Genomic DNA, 19704 nt, shown 5'->3' on the forward strand with positions numbered 1-19704 from the left:
TCCCAAGTTAGAGACCAGAAAAGTGCAATTGCAGTATGAGTAAAATTATCACTGGACTGGGGTTTTTTTGTTTTTGTTTTTAAGCTCCAGTAAAAAAAAACATTACAGATAGTAACACCTTGATCTTATTTGTTTGAAATCAAAGATTGGTAGTGGTGAACAGCAAGAGAGCATCACAAGCACTGGTGTAATGTTCGGTCCTTTTAAAAGCGACTCATCCCTTTCTTGGGAGAGTAGCAGAGTACACAACCACAAACCAGACAAGAGGCTAGTTACTGCGGTCCATTTAATACTTAGCCAGCCAATGTTGTTCACATGGAAAGTAGCTGTTGTGACCTGAGTGCGTGTCAGCTTAGTCTTGACTACATTTCCTCTTCAGAGAATTCTTAGCCTCCCTCTATCCTGCTGTAATAACTGTCCCTGAATGGGATTATTGCTAATGGTCATGGAACTACCTGCTTTATTTCTGCCCTGATGTAGTTTTCTGTTTGAGCTTCATCCCTCTGCTCCAGTTTTCTTATCTCTCCTCCCCTAGGTTGAAGCTGACAGCCTTCTAGTTTCTAGCTTCAAGGAGCCCAGGATTTTCACAACTTTTTCAGCCAGAAAAAGGAAAAGCTGAGCCACGTAGATAATCAGAGAGGTTGGCAGTAGTTGAATCCTCAGGACATTAGAGATCTGCAGCAACTGGCAGACAAAATTCCAGATGAGGGAAGAAAGCATGGTGCACAATAGCTGGTGAAGAAAAGGGGGAAGAGAATTGTCATGGCAATGATGTTTTCAAAAGAAGTTAGATTTTCAGTAGGATATACGTGATGCAAGACCACAAGTTTCTTGTTCCTTGCCCTCATCCATCCAGCACCACTAACAATCCTTTCAGTATAAAGTGGTATATCATACCAGGGACAAGTTTAAACTCCAGTTCTTCAGGTTGCTTTGTTCAAGTCAACACTTCTATTTTTGAAGAGCTCCATAGGAACCAGCTGGTACCCTAGCCAAGGCCAAATTCATTCTCAGTACTATTTCTCTGGTATGTGAAGAAAAAAAAAAAAAAAGAGAGAGAGAGAGAGAATCTTACTGCGCTGACTTGGTATTGCCTTCGTGTTGTTAGAGACATAAAAAAATACATGAACTGGAGATATTACTGATTCGGTCCTACGGCCCAGCTTCAGGGTGTGCTAGTCAAACTGCAGCGACTTATGATACCAATCCTTAACTGTTCTAACCTAATAAAGATTATCACTTCAGCAAAGCTGATGGAAGTAAATGTGGGCGAGTACTTCAGTTGCTGCAGTTCAAAAATGTGAGCAATGTAAATGAGTAGGCAGGACTGTGAACCATGACAGTGGAAGCATAGACTGACCTTTCCCTTCTGACCCCTTATTGCAAAGGAATATGCAGTTAAGGCATAGAGGAGAAGACACATGGGACACTAATCTCTTCCACTGCTTCAAATATATCTTTCAGGATTTGTATGAAGCCTAAGAGGATTGGGACTGGAATGTTTGCAGAGACTTCTAGCTTAAGGTCTTATCAAGCAAGTGAAGAAACAGGTCTAATTTTTACTTGCATACTCTATTGTAAGGAATCTGAAACAGCTTTTTAAAATATAAACTATCAATATAATCAAACCATATGTATCAGAGGAGGGTTTCTGTACACAGTTGAGTTAAGCCCCTTATGTTAGAGAAGTAGGTAGTAACTTGCATTGTTTCAAATGCAATTCTCAAGGATTTTTTAAACAGGCATGCATACCTGTTTATCACTAACATATATACAAGTACATATACATATGTATATATGAGACAGTTATTCTGGTGTATTTATGCAATACCTTTAAGTTGTCTGCAACAGGAGTCATTCCAATAAGGAATACAGAAATAAACTCTATTAATCATTAACCAAGCAGAAACCAATCTTGCAGATTTCCCTTATCCCAAGACCTCGTCTGGAGCATGGGAGTCAGGCAGAGATGAGAAAAAGTAGGAGCTGAAGCACAAAAGCAGCAGATATGTGAAGAGGTAGTCTGGTCATGCTACTCACCATCATGGTGTTACAGAGGACACTTTTCTCAAAGCGGGAGGATCTTATCTTCTGGCTCCAAGACCAGTTGTCTGCGATTACAGCAAAAAGGCTTCGCTTTTGGCTTTTTGGTTTTGAACTCAGATAAGCAGGTTTGGGCCTCAGTTTTCCCACAGATCCACTTGGTTGCATCTCCTCTTGAATTTCTGCACTGGATGTCTCATTCTGGTTTTCTTCCTCTGTTGGTTCATCCTCAAATTTAGTATCTGAATCAGACTCATCAGAAGACTGCTTCTTTGTTTCTTTTGCATGGGGCAGCTGTGCTAGAAATAATTTTAAAAAGAATGTGTAAAATAGCTGTATGTGACTGAAATGAAAATGAAAAGCCATAGGAATATCAGCATAAAGAAGCTGCATTTAAAGTATTGCTCTGATAGCAAAGACAAGCCAGAGAAACATGCAATCTATGCCATGAACATTGTATCAGAGATTTCTCTTTCAAACTTGTTCACATCACAAGTTAGATGCTACTTTCTCAAACTAGCTGCAAGCATTGAATGTTCAACCTGGGATCTCGGAGCTGGACAAGATTCTTCTATATCTTTTTCACCTGGAATAAAGGATTTTCCAAGACCAACTAGACATTCAGAATAAAAGGTCTGTAAAAATATTTGATTGTACCAATTAGAGTTTAATCAGTAGTTTTGTAAAGGAGCAGTTGAAATAAATACCAGCTTTTTTACTTGTGCCTGCTGCAAGGTGGCATAAAATAAGCAGATATGAATGAATTAGTCAGGAAGAAGTTAAAAAAACGAACACTTTTATTCTGCTCTAGAGACTGACAGAGAAACACTCTAATGCCTTAGTCCTACAAGCACACTAGTATATCAAAATTTGTGAGTGTACCTAGCCCCCTTGATTAAAACAGAATTTAGAGCATTTGTGTAAATCCTTGGAGGCCTAGCAATAATAACAGTCATCCTAGGGCCAGAAATTGTGAGAGTAAATGCAGTTCAAATAACCTGAAAATCTCATTCAAGGCATCAAGATGTGCTAGAGTTACTTTGGCTAGGCAAAAGCTGACATCTAGTTTAAGTGTTAATACATAGCACAGCTATCCTGTACTTGTACAAAACATATATACCATTTCATTCTGCTCTCCACACATCAGAAGCAAGCCCTTCCTATGCTACTCAGCATAGCTTGTACCACCATCACTCTTACAACCTGCACTTTTTACTTCCTGGGATCAGTTTTCCACAAGAGTGCACTTGAACGTACTTTCCTACTTACTACTTTACTTGAAGTACTTACAGTACTTTACTACTGCAGTAAGCAGAGGCTGTTTTGAGCATCAGCTGTATGTTAAGGCTGGAAAATGGGAGCTGAAAGTCAAAATGTAACGTGCACACACATGCAGAACAGAGAGGAGGCGTGCAAGTCTTTGTCATGGCGAGTACCTGATGTTCCACTGCTGTCTGCCCATCCAAAGGAATCATCTGCTGTCACTACTTCTATGGGATCTATTATAGGATTGGATACCACAATATTAAGTAAAAACAGACTGTGCCAAACAGGACTAAAAGCTTATTGATGTTGAATTTTGTTCTAATTTCCTGCAGCTGTTGTGCAAAGGCAGAATCACTGCTTTTGAACTTACGATTGATTCCTCAGCTGTGGTTGCTTATGCTCCAGGATTACAGCAAACTAGCAATGCTTTATCCCTATGAGTACATCAACAAGCCTATTATTAGCCTAAACCAAAGCCTGTTATTAGTTACTGACATGTTAGAAACAACTATCAGTGGTGGATCAGAAAGAGATGGAAAACACACATAAATGAAAACACATGTCCTGCTCCCCTCAGAAGTTTTCTATCAGCCTCAGCACTGATACAAGAATCCCTTAGCAGTTTCACAGGTGACCCCCACAAAGGAGAATACAGGTGCAATATAATGCCACAGCTTGAAAATTTACAACACCAGACAGTTAGGTTTGTTTTCTGGAGGATTTGGAGGGAGGAAGAAAATTACAAAAAGGATTTGTCTTTTATCTTTCTTACATTAAATTTCCTCTGAGGAAAAAGGCAGAGGGTAAGGAAGGAGAGCTAGCAACAATCTATCTTCTTATAAATATTTTTAACAGAAAGACATAATTGAGTTTGATTTTCCATATGCTACCAATGGAACTAAAAAAAAAAAAAAACCCTTTAGTTTCCATCTACAACAAGTGGCATTAAGCTAAAAATAGCTAGTAGAATGCTAATACATAAAGCCTTTATGCAAAAGCATTTATCCAATCAACTACAGAACTTACCTTTGTTAAGTAAAAGCTGTAGCCAGATAATCATGAAGATCAACAGTAGCGCAAATGGCAAACAAAGCCAGAAGAAAAGAAGAGGAAAGGTCAAATCATTCACCAAAGGGACCAGAGGATACTTCATTGCTCGTTTCAGGTTACACTAAGTTTAAAACAGCTTGCTCTGCTTTACTACCTTTTAATAACTCTTGTTGCTCGTTTCAGGTTACACTAAGTTTAAAACAGCTTGCTCTGCTTTACTACCTTTTAATAACTCTTGTTGCATCACTGCGTTTGTCACAAGAAGACCGCTGATATTCTCAGCGTAGCTAGCAAAAGGGACAGCCCCATGCTACACAGGGAGGGAGTAAAAAGGATTAAGTGTAGGATAAGAAGGAGAACTGAGAAAACATCTCATTGTCCCTCCTTCAACTGGTAATTAAAGGATAAATATAAATTAGGAAGCCCTTCAGGCTTATGTTGAAACAGTAGTAAAAGGTACTTTTATACCTTTCGATATAGGACAGATAACCAAGCATTTATATCACTGCCTGAAACTAAGTAGCCAAGGTAACTTTTGTGAAATCAATAAAACAGAATCAGCCCTGCAGAGATGTTTACAGAGGATGACTTCTAGCTAGTTAAAAATTACTTATGTAAGGCTCTCTCCTTTGACATGGATCATAGGTATGCCTCACACTAACATGTACTCTATTTTTAACCTTCTCTGGAAACTTGAATCTATCAACGAAGCCATTAGGAAAATAAGCTTTCACATGTTAATTCCCTATTTCCCTCCCCTCCAAGAAAGGCATGCAAGCACATGTCATAGGATATGCGTTTGTAAATCTGTTTCTTAATAATAAGGCAGTTTGGTAGTAATCAAAGTAGGAACAGATATGTGACTTCGGTAATTTGGTATTGATCATTTTTGCAATAGTGGACAAACCAGTTAACCTCTGTGCATGTTTTTCCCTCGGTGAAATAAAACCATTATGTACCACTTATCTCACAGGCGGGTTGTTTGGCTAAATTAATTGTTTGTGTAGCTCTTGGAAAACCTTAGATGAGAGCATCTATGTGAGTTCCCATTATGAATTTAATGTTCTTGTTTCATGCTTATGTTTGTTTTTATGTAGTAACAGCCCCTTGAAATGAGCCATTTAATCCCAAGATCTAAATGAACTTTGCAAATTCTTATTAATTTACACTAACAACACCCTTGTGTGATAAAGAAAGCTATTATACCTACTTTGTGCATTGAGTGAACGAATGAGAAAAGCCATTAATGACCTGAGTTTCGAGGATGCTAACTATTTGCAGTCCCCATTTCCCACTGTGAAAGTTGTAGGTACTTGGCATTTCTGAAAATCAGGCTATTAGTGGTTTGTCTATTAATATAACAAGAATGACAGAAGGGAACAGCATCCAGGAGTTTTCACCTAACTCTGCAGTTTTAACAGTAAAATCCTTCTCTTAGTCTTAAGGGCATCAAAACTCCAAACATAAAGAACACTCTGCCATAAAAGAAAAAACAAGATTTCAAGCTTAGAGCTAAAATATGAAAAGGTTTTGATGCACAATTTTAAATTAGAAAGGCTGAAGAGGAAAACAAGGTCAGAGAGTTTAACTCAGCCACAGACATTTGATACAGTACTGAGATTAAACAGAGCTACAGATTTCTCCTGCCCATCTTGTCATACCCAGCGTGGTGCTCTATCACCTAAGTGAGGTGCTAGCACCTTTCAGGGTGTGTTCCAATTTTTCACTATGTTGACCAGTTTCTGCTATGTTTTGGGAGAAGGGGCTTATCCTTCCCTAGCCTTTTTGTGGCAGTGTTGTTCGGTTGCCACCAAAGTGGAACATTTTCCGTTCTGCATACCCATCTCTTCCACACCGGTGCAGGGGCACAGATCCAGCAGAGGTCAACGGAAAAGTAGAGGACACTTCAACAACAGCTTGCAGCCCTCGGAAGGTGGCATCCTTTTCTGGCAGAGAAATATGAAAGCTGGATGCAAACAAAGCTTAGAGGAAATACATGTTACTAACCGTTGCTGTGATTTTCCAGAGGCAGTCTGATACAGGGCAGATAGCACAGAGCAGTGGGTTTACTGTCATGTAGATCAGGCTGACTGCGGTACTCTACCTACTCTTCGTGTACCTATGTGGAAAGCTTGATCTGACCCTCTAGTGCTGAGCACACAAATAAGGGAAGTAACACCAGTCTGGAAGATTATTACTATTACATGACAGTTAAATTTCTAAGCCTGTTACGGTCCCTGGGTGATATGACGGTGCTGGCAAGTTAATTGTTTGTTTTGTGCTAGTGGAGGTTTTAAGGTTGGAGGTAGGTAGGGGAAGCACATGTTCCTGAATAAAAGATGACGTTGAGGGCATAGGTCCTCCCTGTGCAGTCCCAAAATGGCCCAGGGGCCTTCAAAGATTAGCATTACCATAAGCTGCATGTGGACAGACCAGTACCTTGGAAGTAATTAGTGCTGTTACAGTTGTTTACAGGCTTTCCATTATTGACTTCCCTGTCTTTTTGCCTCTGTTAAATACTGTTATTAGGACTGTTGTTACTTTATTAGTATGACACTTAATCGCATAATAGCCAATTAGTGGTTTCACTCATGGTTAATCTATCGCTGCTACTTCTAAGGATCAGAAACCTAAAGTTTTCTCTGAAAGGGACAGCCCTGCAGGCAGGCTTTCTCCAGGGAGCTCCTGCAATCAGTAAAGGTGCTGTGCAGGGGCAGCAGGCGTCTCGGGTTTTCTCCCCCGGCGCTGGTGACATAACCTGCAACCTTGGACGAGCTACGTCTCCTCCCCGCGCTCCGCTTCGCTTCTGCGCTTCAGCTGTCGCCTCTGCTTTGGTTGTTAACTTTCTCAAGACACAGACAGTTTCAAACCTTCCCTGTAGAGTGACTATCGCAATCTTGGATGGCATTTATTAAATACTGAAAATCACTTGCTTCGATGGAACATCGCAGGTTTTGCTTTCTTGCTGTTAACCCTGGCAGCTGCGAGGGAGGAACAAGAAGGCCACAAAGCAGCACAGTCACACAGCTCTTGCGGGCAACAAAAGCTTAGCGCGAGGCGGCCAGCAAGGCTCCAGCCACCACGGTAAGCAGCAAGCCACGCCACCGCTGCGTGCCTCAAGGGGGGCAGCGAGCCACAGCCTGCAGCACCCCGACAGCATAGCCAGGCCGCTCGAGGGCCAGTGAGGCCGGGGCCAACCGCTCGGAAGCTGTTTGGGCCCCTGCTTGCAGCTAAGCACCCTCACGCCACGCTCACGGGCGCCTCGTAACTCCCCTGCCCTCCGCGCGGCCGAGTGGCCTGGTGGGGCCCTGCCGCCGGCCGAGGCACCCCCGCCGCCATCGCAGGGCCTAACCTGGGCAGGAAGGATTAAACCCGGGCGCCCCCACCGCCCCCACTGGGCCCCACCTGGCCCAAACAACCCGGGGGGTGGTGGGGGAATAAACGAGACAACCGAGCATTGACACAGCGGCCTCGTCTCTCGCTCGCTTGCGAACAAGCGCCGCCAGGGGCGCCCGCCCGCCCGCCCGCCTCCCCGCGGAACTTCAGTTCCGGGCTCGCGTTGCCGGCCGGAGGCGCCGCGCAGCGCGCGAGATGGCGGCGCCGGCGGCGGGGCGGGTGTTCGCCTTCCGCGACGCCCGCTGGGCCCCGGACCCGGTGCTGGAGCCCGGCGCGGCCGTGCGGACGCCGCAGCCGGTGCCGCTGGTGATCGACAACGGCTCCTTCCAGACGCGGGCGGGCTGGGCTTGCCCCGACCCCGCGGTGCCCGCCGAGCCGCTGCTGCGGTTCCGCTCGCTGGCGGCGCGCAGCCGCGGGGCCCGCGGCGGGGCCGGCGCCGAGACGCAGGTGGGCAACGACCTGGGCAGCCCCGAGCCGCTGCGCTGGCTGCTGCGCTCACCCTTCGACCGCAACGTGCCCGTCCAGCTGGAGCTGCAGGAGCTCCTCCTCGACCACGTCTTCCAGCGCCTCGGCGTCGCCTCCCAGGTACCGCCCGGCCTGGCCCTGGGGCTGCCCGCAGAAGCAGTTTCAGGCTGGGTTACGTGTCTTTAGGGAGTCTGGCATCGCCTCGAGCTTTACGGGTTGCCCAGGGAGGCTGCGGTGCTCCCTCGCTGCGGGCACAGCTGGACAAGGCCCTGCTGGAGCAGCGCGCCCCGAGCAGGGGCTGCCTGAGGCCTCAGCCCTGCTGCGAGCCCGCTCCCCTCGAAGCACCTCACGCGTTGTGCTCAAAACCCTTGGCTGTGAAGCGAGAGCAGGGTGCTGTTGCACGACGAGGGGGCTGCAGAGGAGCCTGCTGTCAGGCTTTCACCAAGAGTCGGCATCTAGACTTAGTTGCCGAGAGAGAGATCAAAACTTGACCATTTTGCATAGCATTCCCACTAATGGTGTAATCAGCGCTCATTGCCACACATTTTGTATATCCAGCTGCATTGAGAGTTGCATTGAGAGTTGCTCTTCAGACTTTGAAGCCTTCTGTCCACATGGCAATATCAGTTTGGAGGCTTTACCTGAGACTGAACTAAACTTCCAGCAGTTTTCTGCTGCATTTAGTTTCCTCATTGCGTAGGTCAGTTACTTATGTTTTTTATGGTCTGCAAATGCTTCTAAAAAGCCATTCTTCTCTCCCCATAGGAGTTTCTTTCCTGATCAAGTTAATGTTGGAAATCCTGCCATAGGCAAGGCTTAAACACTAGATGTCATTTAACTTGCTCACTTAGTAGTCTGCATGTACAGCACTTCCTTGCTGCTGTTTTGGGGAGTTGTTGCTGACATTTAGAAGTAGAGACAAGGATGAGTATCCCTGGATTTTTCTCTTCATACGCTCTCTTCCCTTCCCCCCTGCCTTGTGTCTCTTACAGGGTTGTGTCGATCATCCAATTGTTTTGACAGAAGCAGTGTGCAATCCTCTGTATTCAAGGCAAATGATGTCAGAGCTCCTCTTCGAATGTTACCAAGTTCCAAAAGTATCCTATGGCGTAGACAGCTTGTACAGCTTTTACCACAACAGAAGGCAGAACTGGCCCTGCAGTGGTTTGGTAATATCTTCGGGTTACCAGTGTACGCATATTTTGCCAGTCTTAGAAGGCAGGTGAGTTCTTGGTGTCTTAAGTGCAGCTTTTCCTACTCTGTCATGAACTTTTTAGTGATGAAGATACCTATTCCTTTAGCATTTGGTGTTCTGGCTTCTGCAATGTGAGCTCTTATCAGGTCTTAATTTATACTGAAGAGAAGAACTAGGTATGCAGCTCTTGCTAACTCCTACTGAATTTGAATTGAAGTAGTGCTGTCCTTGTGCATATTGCTTTTTTAGTTACTATTCTTAGATCCAGATTTCAAAAAATTTAAAGAGGCTGTGTGCCTCGGATAAGATCAAACGTGGAAAACATGTATTATGCTTTAATGCAGTTTTGGGGACAAAAGAAAGTGAGATCTGTGCAGTCCTTATAAGGCTTTTGTCATTCTGATTAGGCTGCTGCATTGGTCTACCCTTTCTGAAATCCTTACTGCAGGAAATGGCTTTGTGTTATCTGGCAGTTGCTTCAACTTTTCTAGTGTTGTACCTGGCTAATTGTGAAATGTCACGTAGGTAAGAGGGACTGATTTTTGGCTTTACTAACTGTCGCTTCACTTACTGAAATGGAACAAAGCATTTTCCTTGCTGTAGCCAGAATTACTTCATCTCTACGGCCATGGAGTCCCAAGCTGGTCATAAATCTTGCATAAAATAATTCACAGTGACACGCAACATCTTTTTATGGTGTTAGTTTTGTGTTCCATATGCTACTGACAAGTTCTTTGAGACTTAGACTCAAGTTTCTCTAAACTTTGTCCTTATTAAGCTTTAGTAAAATAGACAGAGCCTATCAGTTTACAGTTTTAAGTCTTAATTAAAAGTCTTGTTATCTGATAGTGTTTCCAGAGGTAATGGGAAATCCTGGCTAAATCTTTACTGGTTTGCAGAGGAAATCAAATCCCTCATTATTCCTCCTCCCATCCTCCCCTTCCCCCTTGTTTTGTTTTTTGTTTTTGTCTTTTTCCTCAGAGCCTTTGAAGAAATATCTGCAAAAAGCAAAGCAGTGCTGATGGTTGTTGTCTGAGGGGAGCAGGGATGTTAGAACTTCTTGTAAATGCCTTTTGAAATACTTCTGTGGTAGTGGGAATATCCCTCTCTCCACTTGATCGTATGAGAAATTAAATAATACTGAATAAAGCAGAAGGTCTGTTTTACCCTGAACTTGTGAGTCTTTCCAGCCTCAGTTCTCTCTCTTGGGTTTTCAGGTTGGATGCTAAAAACTGCAAACGTATTAATCTTGGAGGGTGTCAAGCTGCTGTATATCTCCAACGCCTCCTTCAGCTGAAATACCCGGGTCATTTTGCTGCCATCACTCTCAGCCGCATGGAGGAAATACTGCATGAGCATAGCTACATTGCAGAGGACTATATAGAAGGTAAAAACAGCTGTAATTTGTCACTAGGTAACACTAACCCAAGCTCAATTCTGTCCTCTACTCACCTTGTTCTCAGGTTGGCTGAGATTCTGGCTGAAATATACTGGCTGCTACTATACATATATATCTCTATGTAGATATACACACACACACACACACACACACACACACACACACACACACACACACACACACACGTATATGTAGCTCTGACTGCTAAAATACTGCTTGCTTTATAGCTTTTTTTTTTTTTCCAGTAATCAACTTCACAGGAAGAGCTTGACAACAGTTTCAGATGTCATAAAATGAAGAATATATCATTTAGCTAGAAATAAAACGAAATTAAAAAAACCCCTCTCTGTATTAGTTCAAATACCTCTGTGAATGATAACTGGGATTATTTCGAATGAAAATGTTTTAAAGTCAAATTTATTCTATTAATTGTTTTATTCTCTACTTCCAGCAAAACATTGGCAGGATGATTTCTGCTTCTGACCATGTGTGTTTTTTTTTTTTTTTTTTTCCCCTCTGTTCTTCTGTACCCCTAGCATATTGGTTTTAAGATTTTCAAAACTGCAGAGAACACATCTAATGTTTTTTCTTGGTGTCAGTTAAACAAGTTTTAAAATTACTGTGGTAAATGTCATTCTAAGTAGTTTCCAAAGAACTTTTTTTCCTGAAATCTGTCACACATAAAATAGTATTCAAAGAACAAAATATTTTTCTCTGAGAGTGTGCGGAAGTCCTTAAGAATGTATGAGGAGTCTCCCTTACTGTGGGCAGAGGAGACGTTAGTGTGCACTTCGCACTTCTTGGTCCTTTGTGTTTCCTTCATTTTGGAGATCAGAGCACTAAGAATCGTTTGCACTGTGTGTGGTTAGAAGGTAATGCTCTGAGGGGGGAGCTAACTATGGGGGACAGTTGTCAAGAGTTGCAAGAGGTGGGCAGAATCCTAGACTAGGCTGTTCCCTTCTTTCTTTAAAGTGTGAACTTTCAGTATGGAATGCTTACAAGATAAAAATCATCCTTTTCAGCCTGGAAAAACAGTTATTTTATTTTCAAAACGTTCAGAGCTACAAAAGTGGCGGTCACCTGAGTACTATGAGAACAACATGCACAAGATGCAGCTGCCTTTCTCGAACAAACTCCTGGGCAGCACTCTGACATCGGAGGAAAAGCAGGAGAGACGGCAGCAGCAGTTACGTCGTCTTCAAGAACTAAACGCGCGTCGTCGAGAAGAGAAGCTGCAACTTGACCAAGAGAGGCTTGACAGGCTGCTCTATGTACAGGTAATCATGACAATGCAATTTTCTGTGTTATCTTTTGGGAGGGGGTCAGGCTGCCCTCAGAGCCTTATCCGAGAGGTCATAGATTGCTGTAAAGAAACTGACTGTCCCAGCTGTCTTCTTATGTCACAGCTATCTGCTGCTGTGGTCACTGTAAATAAGCTATGACTGTCCCAGCTGTTTTCTGAGGTCATATGGGCTTTTTATGGTTACTTGCATCATAAAAGGGAAAGATTATTCATGCAGAGGATGCTTGGAGGTTCTGAACAGTACTTCTGTTGTGAAGTATTTTGAATGCTGCTAAAGTGTGCACGTCTGTAATATTTAGTAGTGAAGGCAGAGTGTCTTTAATGTTTCACACAGAGCTGATTACCCTGTACTGTTCATCCCAACTAGTTGTTACCTGTCTGTAGGAACTTCTAGAAGATGGCCAAATGGATCAATTTCACAAAGCTTTGGTGGAGCTGAACATGGACTCTGCAGAAGAACTTCAGTCTTACATCAACAAACTGAGTCTGGCAATTGAACAAACAAAGCAGAAAATCCTACAGGCAGAAGTCAATATTGAAGTGGATGTTGTGGACAGCAAACCAGAGGTATAACATTGTCGCCAAGTTAATCCGGTTGTTATTATCTCTGAGGGAGTTAAGTTTCTGTGCCTGAAAATGTGCCCCTTCAGATGACTCTATTAATGAACCCAGGTTTTCCTGTAACACACCGCAACTCCTTGTTAATTTGACTCTTATTCCTCCCATTGCCAGATCTCTGTGCAGTTACAGAAAGTTATGGTGTTGATTTTGTAGCATATGCCTGAAATCAGTAACCCCTTCTGTGCTGTTTGCACAGTGCTCTGGGACATTTCTTCTATTTTGATCTCATTTTGTGTTTTGTATAAATCTGAGCGTAATCTCTAGGCTTCCTGACATTTGTTAAAATGCGCAGTTATATGAAATTAATTTTCCTAACAAATTTTTTGTGCATCTTTGAGAGGTTAGGAAAAAGGAAATTAGCCTAATGGGCAAGACCGGTCAAAAGATAACACTGCTTTCCTTTGTGCTTATCCCTGGCAGTATATGCTAGCCAGAATCCTTACTTAAGGTTGACTTGCTTAGAGGGTTTTAAATGTGACACCTAACTTTCACAATGAAATTAAATGTGACACCTAATAATTCCTTCATTATTCAAACCAACCTCTAACTCTGCTTCTGCATTAGTTTTGATGAAATAAGTGGACTTGGTACATCAAAAAATTTTTTTTCAATTGTCCGACAGTTAAATGATACTGAGTTTTAAATAGTTAAACCTAAAGTTGTTATGATCCTAGGGCAAACAATGATCCTTTAAAAATCTGTAGTCTCTTATTAAAGATTTTGGAGAACCTATTAAGTTCCCCTCCTTCCCCAACAGTGTCTTCCTTCCTGTTCTTCCCTTTCATATGGAGAGATTTGTATGGGGATCACCTAACTCTTGCCTCATTTTGGCTATCTTTTAGGTGCAATTGAGCAGCACGCTTTATTTTCCTTTTTATAACAATGAAAGGCTAATTTATAGAATTTGTTACAAGGCATGTAAGATAAAGCTTTTACTAGTTAAGTCAAACTCTGTTCAGGGAAAGGTAGAGAGGGAAACAGGAAAATGAAGTACAGAGGAAAGCGGTGCTAGATGTAGAAATTCTCACGGTTCTTGTGGGACTTGAGATGTAGCCAAAACTAGCAGGTGTGCCAATATCTTCTGCGTTCTGTTTTGCCTACCCTTATCGGGACGCTTTGTGTAAGAACAAGGACAATGGGGTTGGCAAGGTTGGGGCAGACCCTGGATTTATCATTGTGATAAGGCATCTTCCTGCCTTCTGTCAAAAGAAAATACTCCAGAAAGAAGTAACTGAAAGACAGTTTCTTATAATTTTGCCCAATGCTTGTGCCTAAGTTTAGACATGTCCATTTTGGATCCCATACTCCTTTTGTTTGCTAGGTATTGTCTCAGACCTTGCAATGAATCAGCGAGCCTTTCTGTTTGGTCTAGGCTTTGTGAGAAAGCATACAATTATCACAGAATTCACTCATGAAGATAGTCTGTCTTGTTGTGGCTGTGTAATAGAGAGTAAAAGCTCAAAATGTTGTCCTAGGTTTTGCGCCAGTTCTTCAACCAAGTTCTACATTTCTTTCTGTTGCTAGGGTTTTTCTAAGACATAAAAAGAAGGGGAGTAAAAAAAACATAAATGTTGGAGATAACTACTGTTAGTTTGCTCTAACAATGAGCGCTCCTTAGAATTTGGATTTGAGTAGTTGCTTGTTTTAAGTGAGCACACTCTAGATACTTCAGAATCTTTTGAAATGTGGGAGTTTTGTCTCCTCCCCATATTGCTTGCTAAATATTACTATGAATGTTTTATTTTTAAATTACAAAAACAAATCTTTGGATTTTGTTACTAAAGCTGAAATAAACAAGGTAACTTAAGAATTGCTCTCATTTCACAGTAGTACTCTGGGATCTTGAGTGACGCTTTCCTTCGGGAAGGAGCTTTGGGGCACCTTTATGTCTGTGTAAAATTTAAGGGATTTTTTAGTACATCCCATGTAGTAATGCCAGGCAGCTGAAACTAGGCAACTGTCGAGCGCTGTGTGTCGGCTTTGTAGCTAGCAAATATTTGTTTTCCAGACCCACGCGAGCAAGGTAGGGAATTAAATGGTAATTATAGAGCAGTTAGAAGTGCTGGAAATGCACCAGGCTTTAACCAACTTAAAAAGCTATTTTAATAAGTTTTAATATGTTGTTATATTTAGGACATGGCTGGCTTAGTATCCTGGTAGCTTTTTGACTAAGGCTTTAATTTCTGAAAAGGCATCATGATAAATTACTGGAAGTGAGTTTGGGGGTTTTGTGTGTGGTGTTTTTTTGTTTGTTTGTTTTGGGGTTTTTGCTTTGAGTATATGTATTTCTTAATTTCTGTTTTATAAGTTGTTCACTGCTTTGATTCTCTCTTCAGTGCTGGAGAAGAGCATGTGTTCTGCTTCAAGCATGCAAAAGAGCTGAAGGTTCAGGTATCAGGACTGAATTTCCACATGTATCACCAGAATTGCAGTCACACGTATGCCTAGCCCATCAGAGCTAACCTACTTCAAATAATGTCTTCCCTGTTTCTGTTTCCAGACCCCCGATTTGGATCCATTAGGCAGTGAACAGTCACTGGAGGATGTGGAAAGCATTAATGAGTTTGAGCCTTTGTTTGCTGAGGAACAGCCTGAAGTTGAGAAGCCTGTTGCTACAGTGCAGGTTTGATTTCTGTATCTACACCTTGTGCCAGAGACGCTGCTTTCTGGTTGTCTAGCTAGCTAGTCTGCTAGCAGACTCCAAATGTACTCTTGGAAGAGATCCTCTGAACAGTGCATTATGAGGAGAGAAGCTTACCTGATGTTTTGGAGTAAAAGTTCTGCTAGAATGTTTTTGTGTGTGATCCATAGCCCAGTATCCCACCAAGAGGCCTCACTTGTGAACTTGTCAACTTGTGAAGTAGAGCCTTAGAACTGGGTGGCAGCAGACACAGTAAAGCATAGCATGTCTGGCTTCCTTAGTCTTTCGAAACCTTCTCTTAAAAACCTTTTGCAACATGGCCCTTTGTCTGAGAGTGCATTATGATCTCTTTTGTATGGAACTGTTTGGAAACTTAGCTTAAGGCTGACTTAAAGTTTCTGCATGCCTTGCATAGATGATAGCCTTGTATGTAATGCTATCAGCTGCCTGCTAGAATAAAGTTTATTGAGCAAATGGAAATGCTTGGGAGGTGAATGAGGAGAGTGTTTTCTAGAACACTACTATTCTTTAACTTAACTTTCTATTGCTTTTCAATCTCATACTTTTTAAAGCCCGTGTTTAACCTGGCAGAGTACCACCAGCTTTTTCTTGGCACTGAGAGGATCAGGGCTCCAGAGATTGTCTTCCAGCCTTCCCTGATAGGAGAAGACCAGGCAGGAATAGCAGAAACCATGCAATATGTCCTTGAGAGGTGAGTTTCCAAAGTTACTTGGCACTCGTTTACTTCAAACAAGCTAATTTTATTTTGATTTTTAGCTTTTGCAATGCTGCTTGCTTGGTAGCAACTTGAGAAAATATATTTGAATAGTCATTTTTGATGGGCTCAAGCATTGCAGGTTAGATGTATTTGTGTTCTGGAAACCACATGTAAACCTCTGCTTGTCTACAGATAGGAACAACAAACCCTCGAATCCCTTGAAGCAATAAGTTGGCAGAGTCTGTTTTTGAGACCAAAATTTGTGGTGACATTTTGTGACTTATGATATAGGCACGCTCACTGGACAACTACTTCCAGGCAACTTGACATTAGAATAAACTCACCCACCAAATTGTGTGAACATATGAGATGGAATGCTTCTTTTCAGAAAATGCGAGCTCTATAGAACTATTGATTTATAGGGCACAATTCAAAGTGTTTTAAGGATTTTCTTCTGCCACCCCACTGAATTTCAAGACAAAAAATTAACACAGGGCTTGATATTAGGGAAGTGAAAGGGATTTCTCAAAGTAATTCTTGAAGACAAATATCAGTATTCTGCATAGCTGTTCAATTCATTGGAGTGAGGCACTTGAAAAAGATGAAAGTGATGGGGGTTTTTGTCCTCTGCAGGTATCCAAAGGAGCAACAGGCTGTTCTTGTCCAGAATGTTTTTCTCACTGGTGGAAATGCAATGTACCCTGGATTGAAAGCCAGAGTCCAGAAAGAACTCCTTGAAATGAGGCCATTCCAGTCATCTTTTCAGGTATGTGCATTGATGAGACTTCCACATGAACAATCTGTTCATCCATATTCTAAAGTATTTCAGATTGGGTGAGTTACAGAGTGGGTGTACTTAGAGCATGGGAGTGACAGGAGACTGAAAACAGCTTTTTTGACCTGACAAAATGAAGGGTAAGCAAGGATACAGTTGCTCTCTCTAAATACGTTAGAGGAAATAGGGTGAACTTCTTGGAAGATGAAAAGCTGCTTCAGCTGAAGGACCATGGAAGCACAAGCAAGTATGCTTGGCTGGAAATTTGCAGATTGATTTCTTATGATAGGACAGTTACTGTTTGGAACAAGCAGTCTTTGGTAGGAGTAGTTGCTGGGAGAAACTGAACTCCCTTAAAAAAAAGAATTACATGTAGGATTTATTATATGTAATGATTACCTGGGATGGTAGCAAAAGAGATTCAGTGGGTATCTTCCAACCATGTGTTCCTCTGTATTATGCTTGCTAATAAAAAAGCAGCAATGAAGGAAGGGCTTGCGACGTATTTATAATGAGACTTGCAAGAACCTTCCTTGCCGTTCTGAAACGAGCTTATAGGTTTTCTCTCCAAATCTGCTGCCTTCCTGAATAGCAAAATAGTTTACAGACCATGAGAAAGATGAGTGTGAATACAGTCTTGTGATTCCACAGCTGTTTCTTTCCAAAGTGAGTGCATGTAGCCTTTGGGCCCCACATGACTGATAGAAACTGATAGGAAGTTACAACCATACAGTTAGTAGTTTCAGGAAGGATGTCACTTCCTGTTTTTGAGCATATGTTTGTGGGCCTCTCATTTTCTTCTGCTTCTAATGTTGCTGCTTGTAACTGATTAAGAGCTTCCTTCTTTTCGTTAAATATGGTCCACAGTGTGCTCCCATCAGCAGTCTGTCACTTCACAGTTATCACATATGGCACTTGCGTGGTGCCTAGCATAGTAATCCCAGAGCTAGACCAGGAAAACACTTCATGCAGCAGCAATAGGAACATTTTAAATGGAAATATGAATCTCTGCCAGTGGAAAGGGAGCATGCATGGTCTTTTCCCACATGCTGCTATTTCTTAGCCTGCAGTATTCCTCCCTGCTACTCCAGTCCCAGGCAGTTTTGCTGGTGTGCTTGAAACTTGTTTTGCATCACCACCAACTCTTCCAGCCTTCACTTCCAGTTGTGAGCACTGTTTGTTTTGAATATGATACACCCACATGTTTTGTCAATCCACAGAAACTGAGCAGGCTCACAGAAAATTGGTGTCTAGGTGAACACGCTTCAAACCCTTTCAAACCTTTCTCCTCAGATTATTTCAAAAGCACTGAATGATGAGCTCAAATTTCTGAAATTAGTGATTTGCACTATGTAATATTCTAATCGGGATAAAAAAAGGACTTTTCTCTCTTGTGTTTAGTTCTGAAACAGATTGGTGTTCTGCTACATTGACAGAGATCCCCTTGTGTCTTTCTTCCATCCAGGTTCATCTTGCTTCCAGTCCCATTTTAGATGCCTGGTATGGGGCTAGGGATTGGGCAGTGGAATACATGACCCGTGAAGAAGGCTGGATAACCAGGAAAGACTATGAAGAAAAAGGGGGAGAGTACCTCAAAGAACACTGCGCTTCAAATGTCTACGTTCCCATTCGCCTTCCAAAGCAAGCCCCACGGACAACTGAGGCATTAGCACCTAGCAGAGCGCTGGCATCCAGCACAGGCAATCCCTGCGAGCAAGCGTAGCGCTGAGCCTTTGTCACATACTCTCCTGGGGAGATAACAGTGCAAAGAAGGGAAGAACTGCTACTCTGCAGAATGAGCTGTGCATAGAGCATAAGCCTCAGCCTAGCCTTGCTGGCTAGTCAGAGAGCATAAAAGATGAGATCATCTGGTCACCTAAATGGGGAGGAAAAAGTGCCCAAAGGCTCTGGGGCATCAGTTGGTGTAGTCATAGCACTTGTTGCCCACGTGTAACACGAGTACATATCGGCAAGAAGGAACACAGCAGAAGTACATTCCATTGAACGCAATCTTTTCTCATAAACTTTCACTCAGGTTTTTTTTAAGGGTATGTTTAAAATTTTTTTCTTTTTTCTTTTTAATTAAAACATACTGGTTTTATACTGTTCTTGTTGTATGATCCAAAGACTGGGCTTGTATCAAGCCAGTCAGTCCAGCAGGCGTCTCCCTTGCTCGTTACTGTGGGCGTTTGTCAGAACACGCCGCGCTGCTGGAGACCAGAGATGGGCTGATCTGTGCGTTTCCTTCCGAGGCTGCTTTGACTCGCATCTTGTTTGATTTCCTCCCTGCTATGCACTTTCTGCTGAACCACTGCAGAATCAGTGGTGGGATTTAAGATACTTTCTGACAGTGAAATGATGTCCTGTTTGAAACTGGAGACCTGCTCACATAAAGCATTGTCCAACTATAAGGGAAGAACCCTTCATAAAGCACAGTCTGGAAGGATTTCCAGTTCCTGTACAGTCCTTAGGTTTTGCGAGAGTGGTGGCTGAACTGAGGAGCTCTTGACTGGTGGGACTCTTCTGTATTGCTGTTTGAAAGAGTTGGCTGGGGATATCTCCAGGTTAGTGGGCTTTCTAGGGCTAATCTGTAATTAGTACCTTGTAATGCACAATCCATTGGCTTCCTCCACTGCAGACACCTTTGCTTGTTCCCTTGAAACCATCAGTGTCAGCTTTATTTTAGCAAGGCTGGGAAATGAGAGGAGACTGATGCTCCCTTACCAGAAGACGCCTGATGACCCCAATGTGGTATCACAATGTGATGATGAGTGCCAACACCAATGCAGCCAGGGTTAACAGAAGCTCCAGAGGGTTGAGGGTTAAAGAGGT

General features: G+C 42.6%; 1 protein-coding gene across 1 annotated transcript; it reads left to right on the forward strand.

Moving 5' to 3' along the window:
* Positions 1–7909: 7909 nt before the first annotated feature.
* On the forward strand, positions 7910–18973 carry ACTR5 (actin related protein 5). Its single transcript, XM_026093053.2, has 9 exons — positions 7910–8340; positions 9213–9442; positions 10633–10802; positions 11874–12091; positions 12502–12684; positions 15239–15361; positions 15952–16091; positions 16731–16863; positions 18338–18973. The coding sequence occupies exons 1-9, from the start codon at positions 7951–7953 to the stop codon at positions 18593–18595; spliced, it is 1845 nt and encodes a 614-aa protein (XP_025948838.2). The 5' UTR covers positions 7910–7950; the 3' UTR covers positions 18596–18973.
* The last annotated feature ends 731 nt before the right edge of the window (positions 18974–19704 follow it).

The sequence above is a fragment of the Dromaius novaehollandiae genome, chromosome 16, assembly GCF_036370855.1.
Source record: "Dromaius novaehollandiae isolate bDroNov1 chromosome 16, bDroNov1.hap1, whole genome shotgun sequence".
NCBI classification, from domain to species: domain Eukaryota; kingdom Metazoa; phylum Chordata; class Aves; order Casuariiformes; family Dromaiidae; genus Dromaius; species Dromaius novaehollandiae.

Excerpts from the sequence above, each read along its gene's own strand:
- ACTR5 (XM_026093053.2), top strand. The coding sequence starts at position 7,951 with ATGGCGGCGCCGGCGGCGGGGCGGGTGTTCGCCTTCCGCGACGCCCGC. Across the intron at positions 10,803-11,873 it reads TGCAGAGGACTATATAGAAG|AGCTACAAAAGTGGCGGTCA; the intron begins GTAAAAACAGCT and ends CAAAACGTTCAG. Across the intron at positions 16,864-18,337 it reads CATTCCAGTCATCTTTTCAG|GTTCATCTTGCTTCCAGTCC; the intron begins GTATGTGCATTG and ends TCTTCCATCCAG.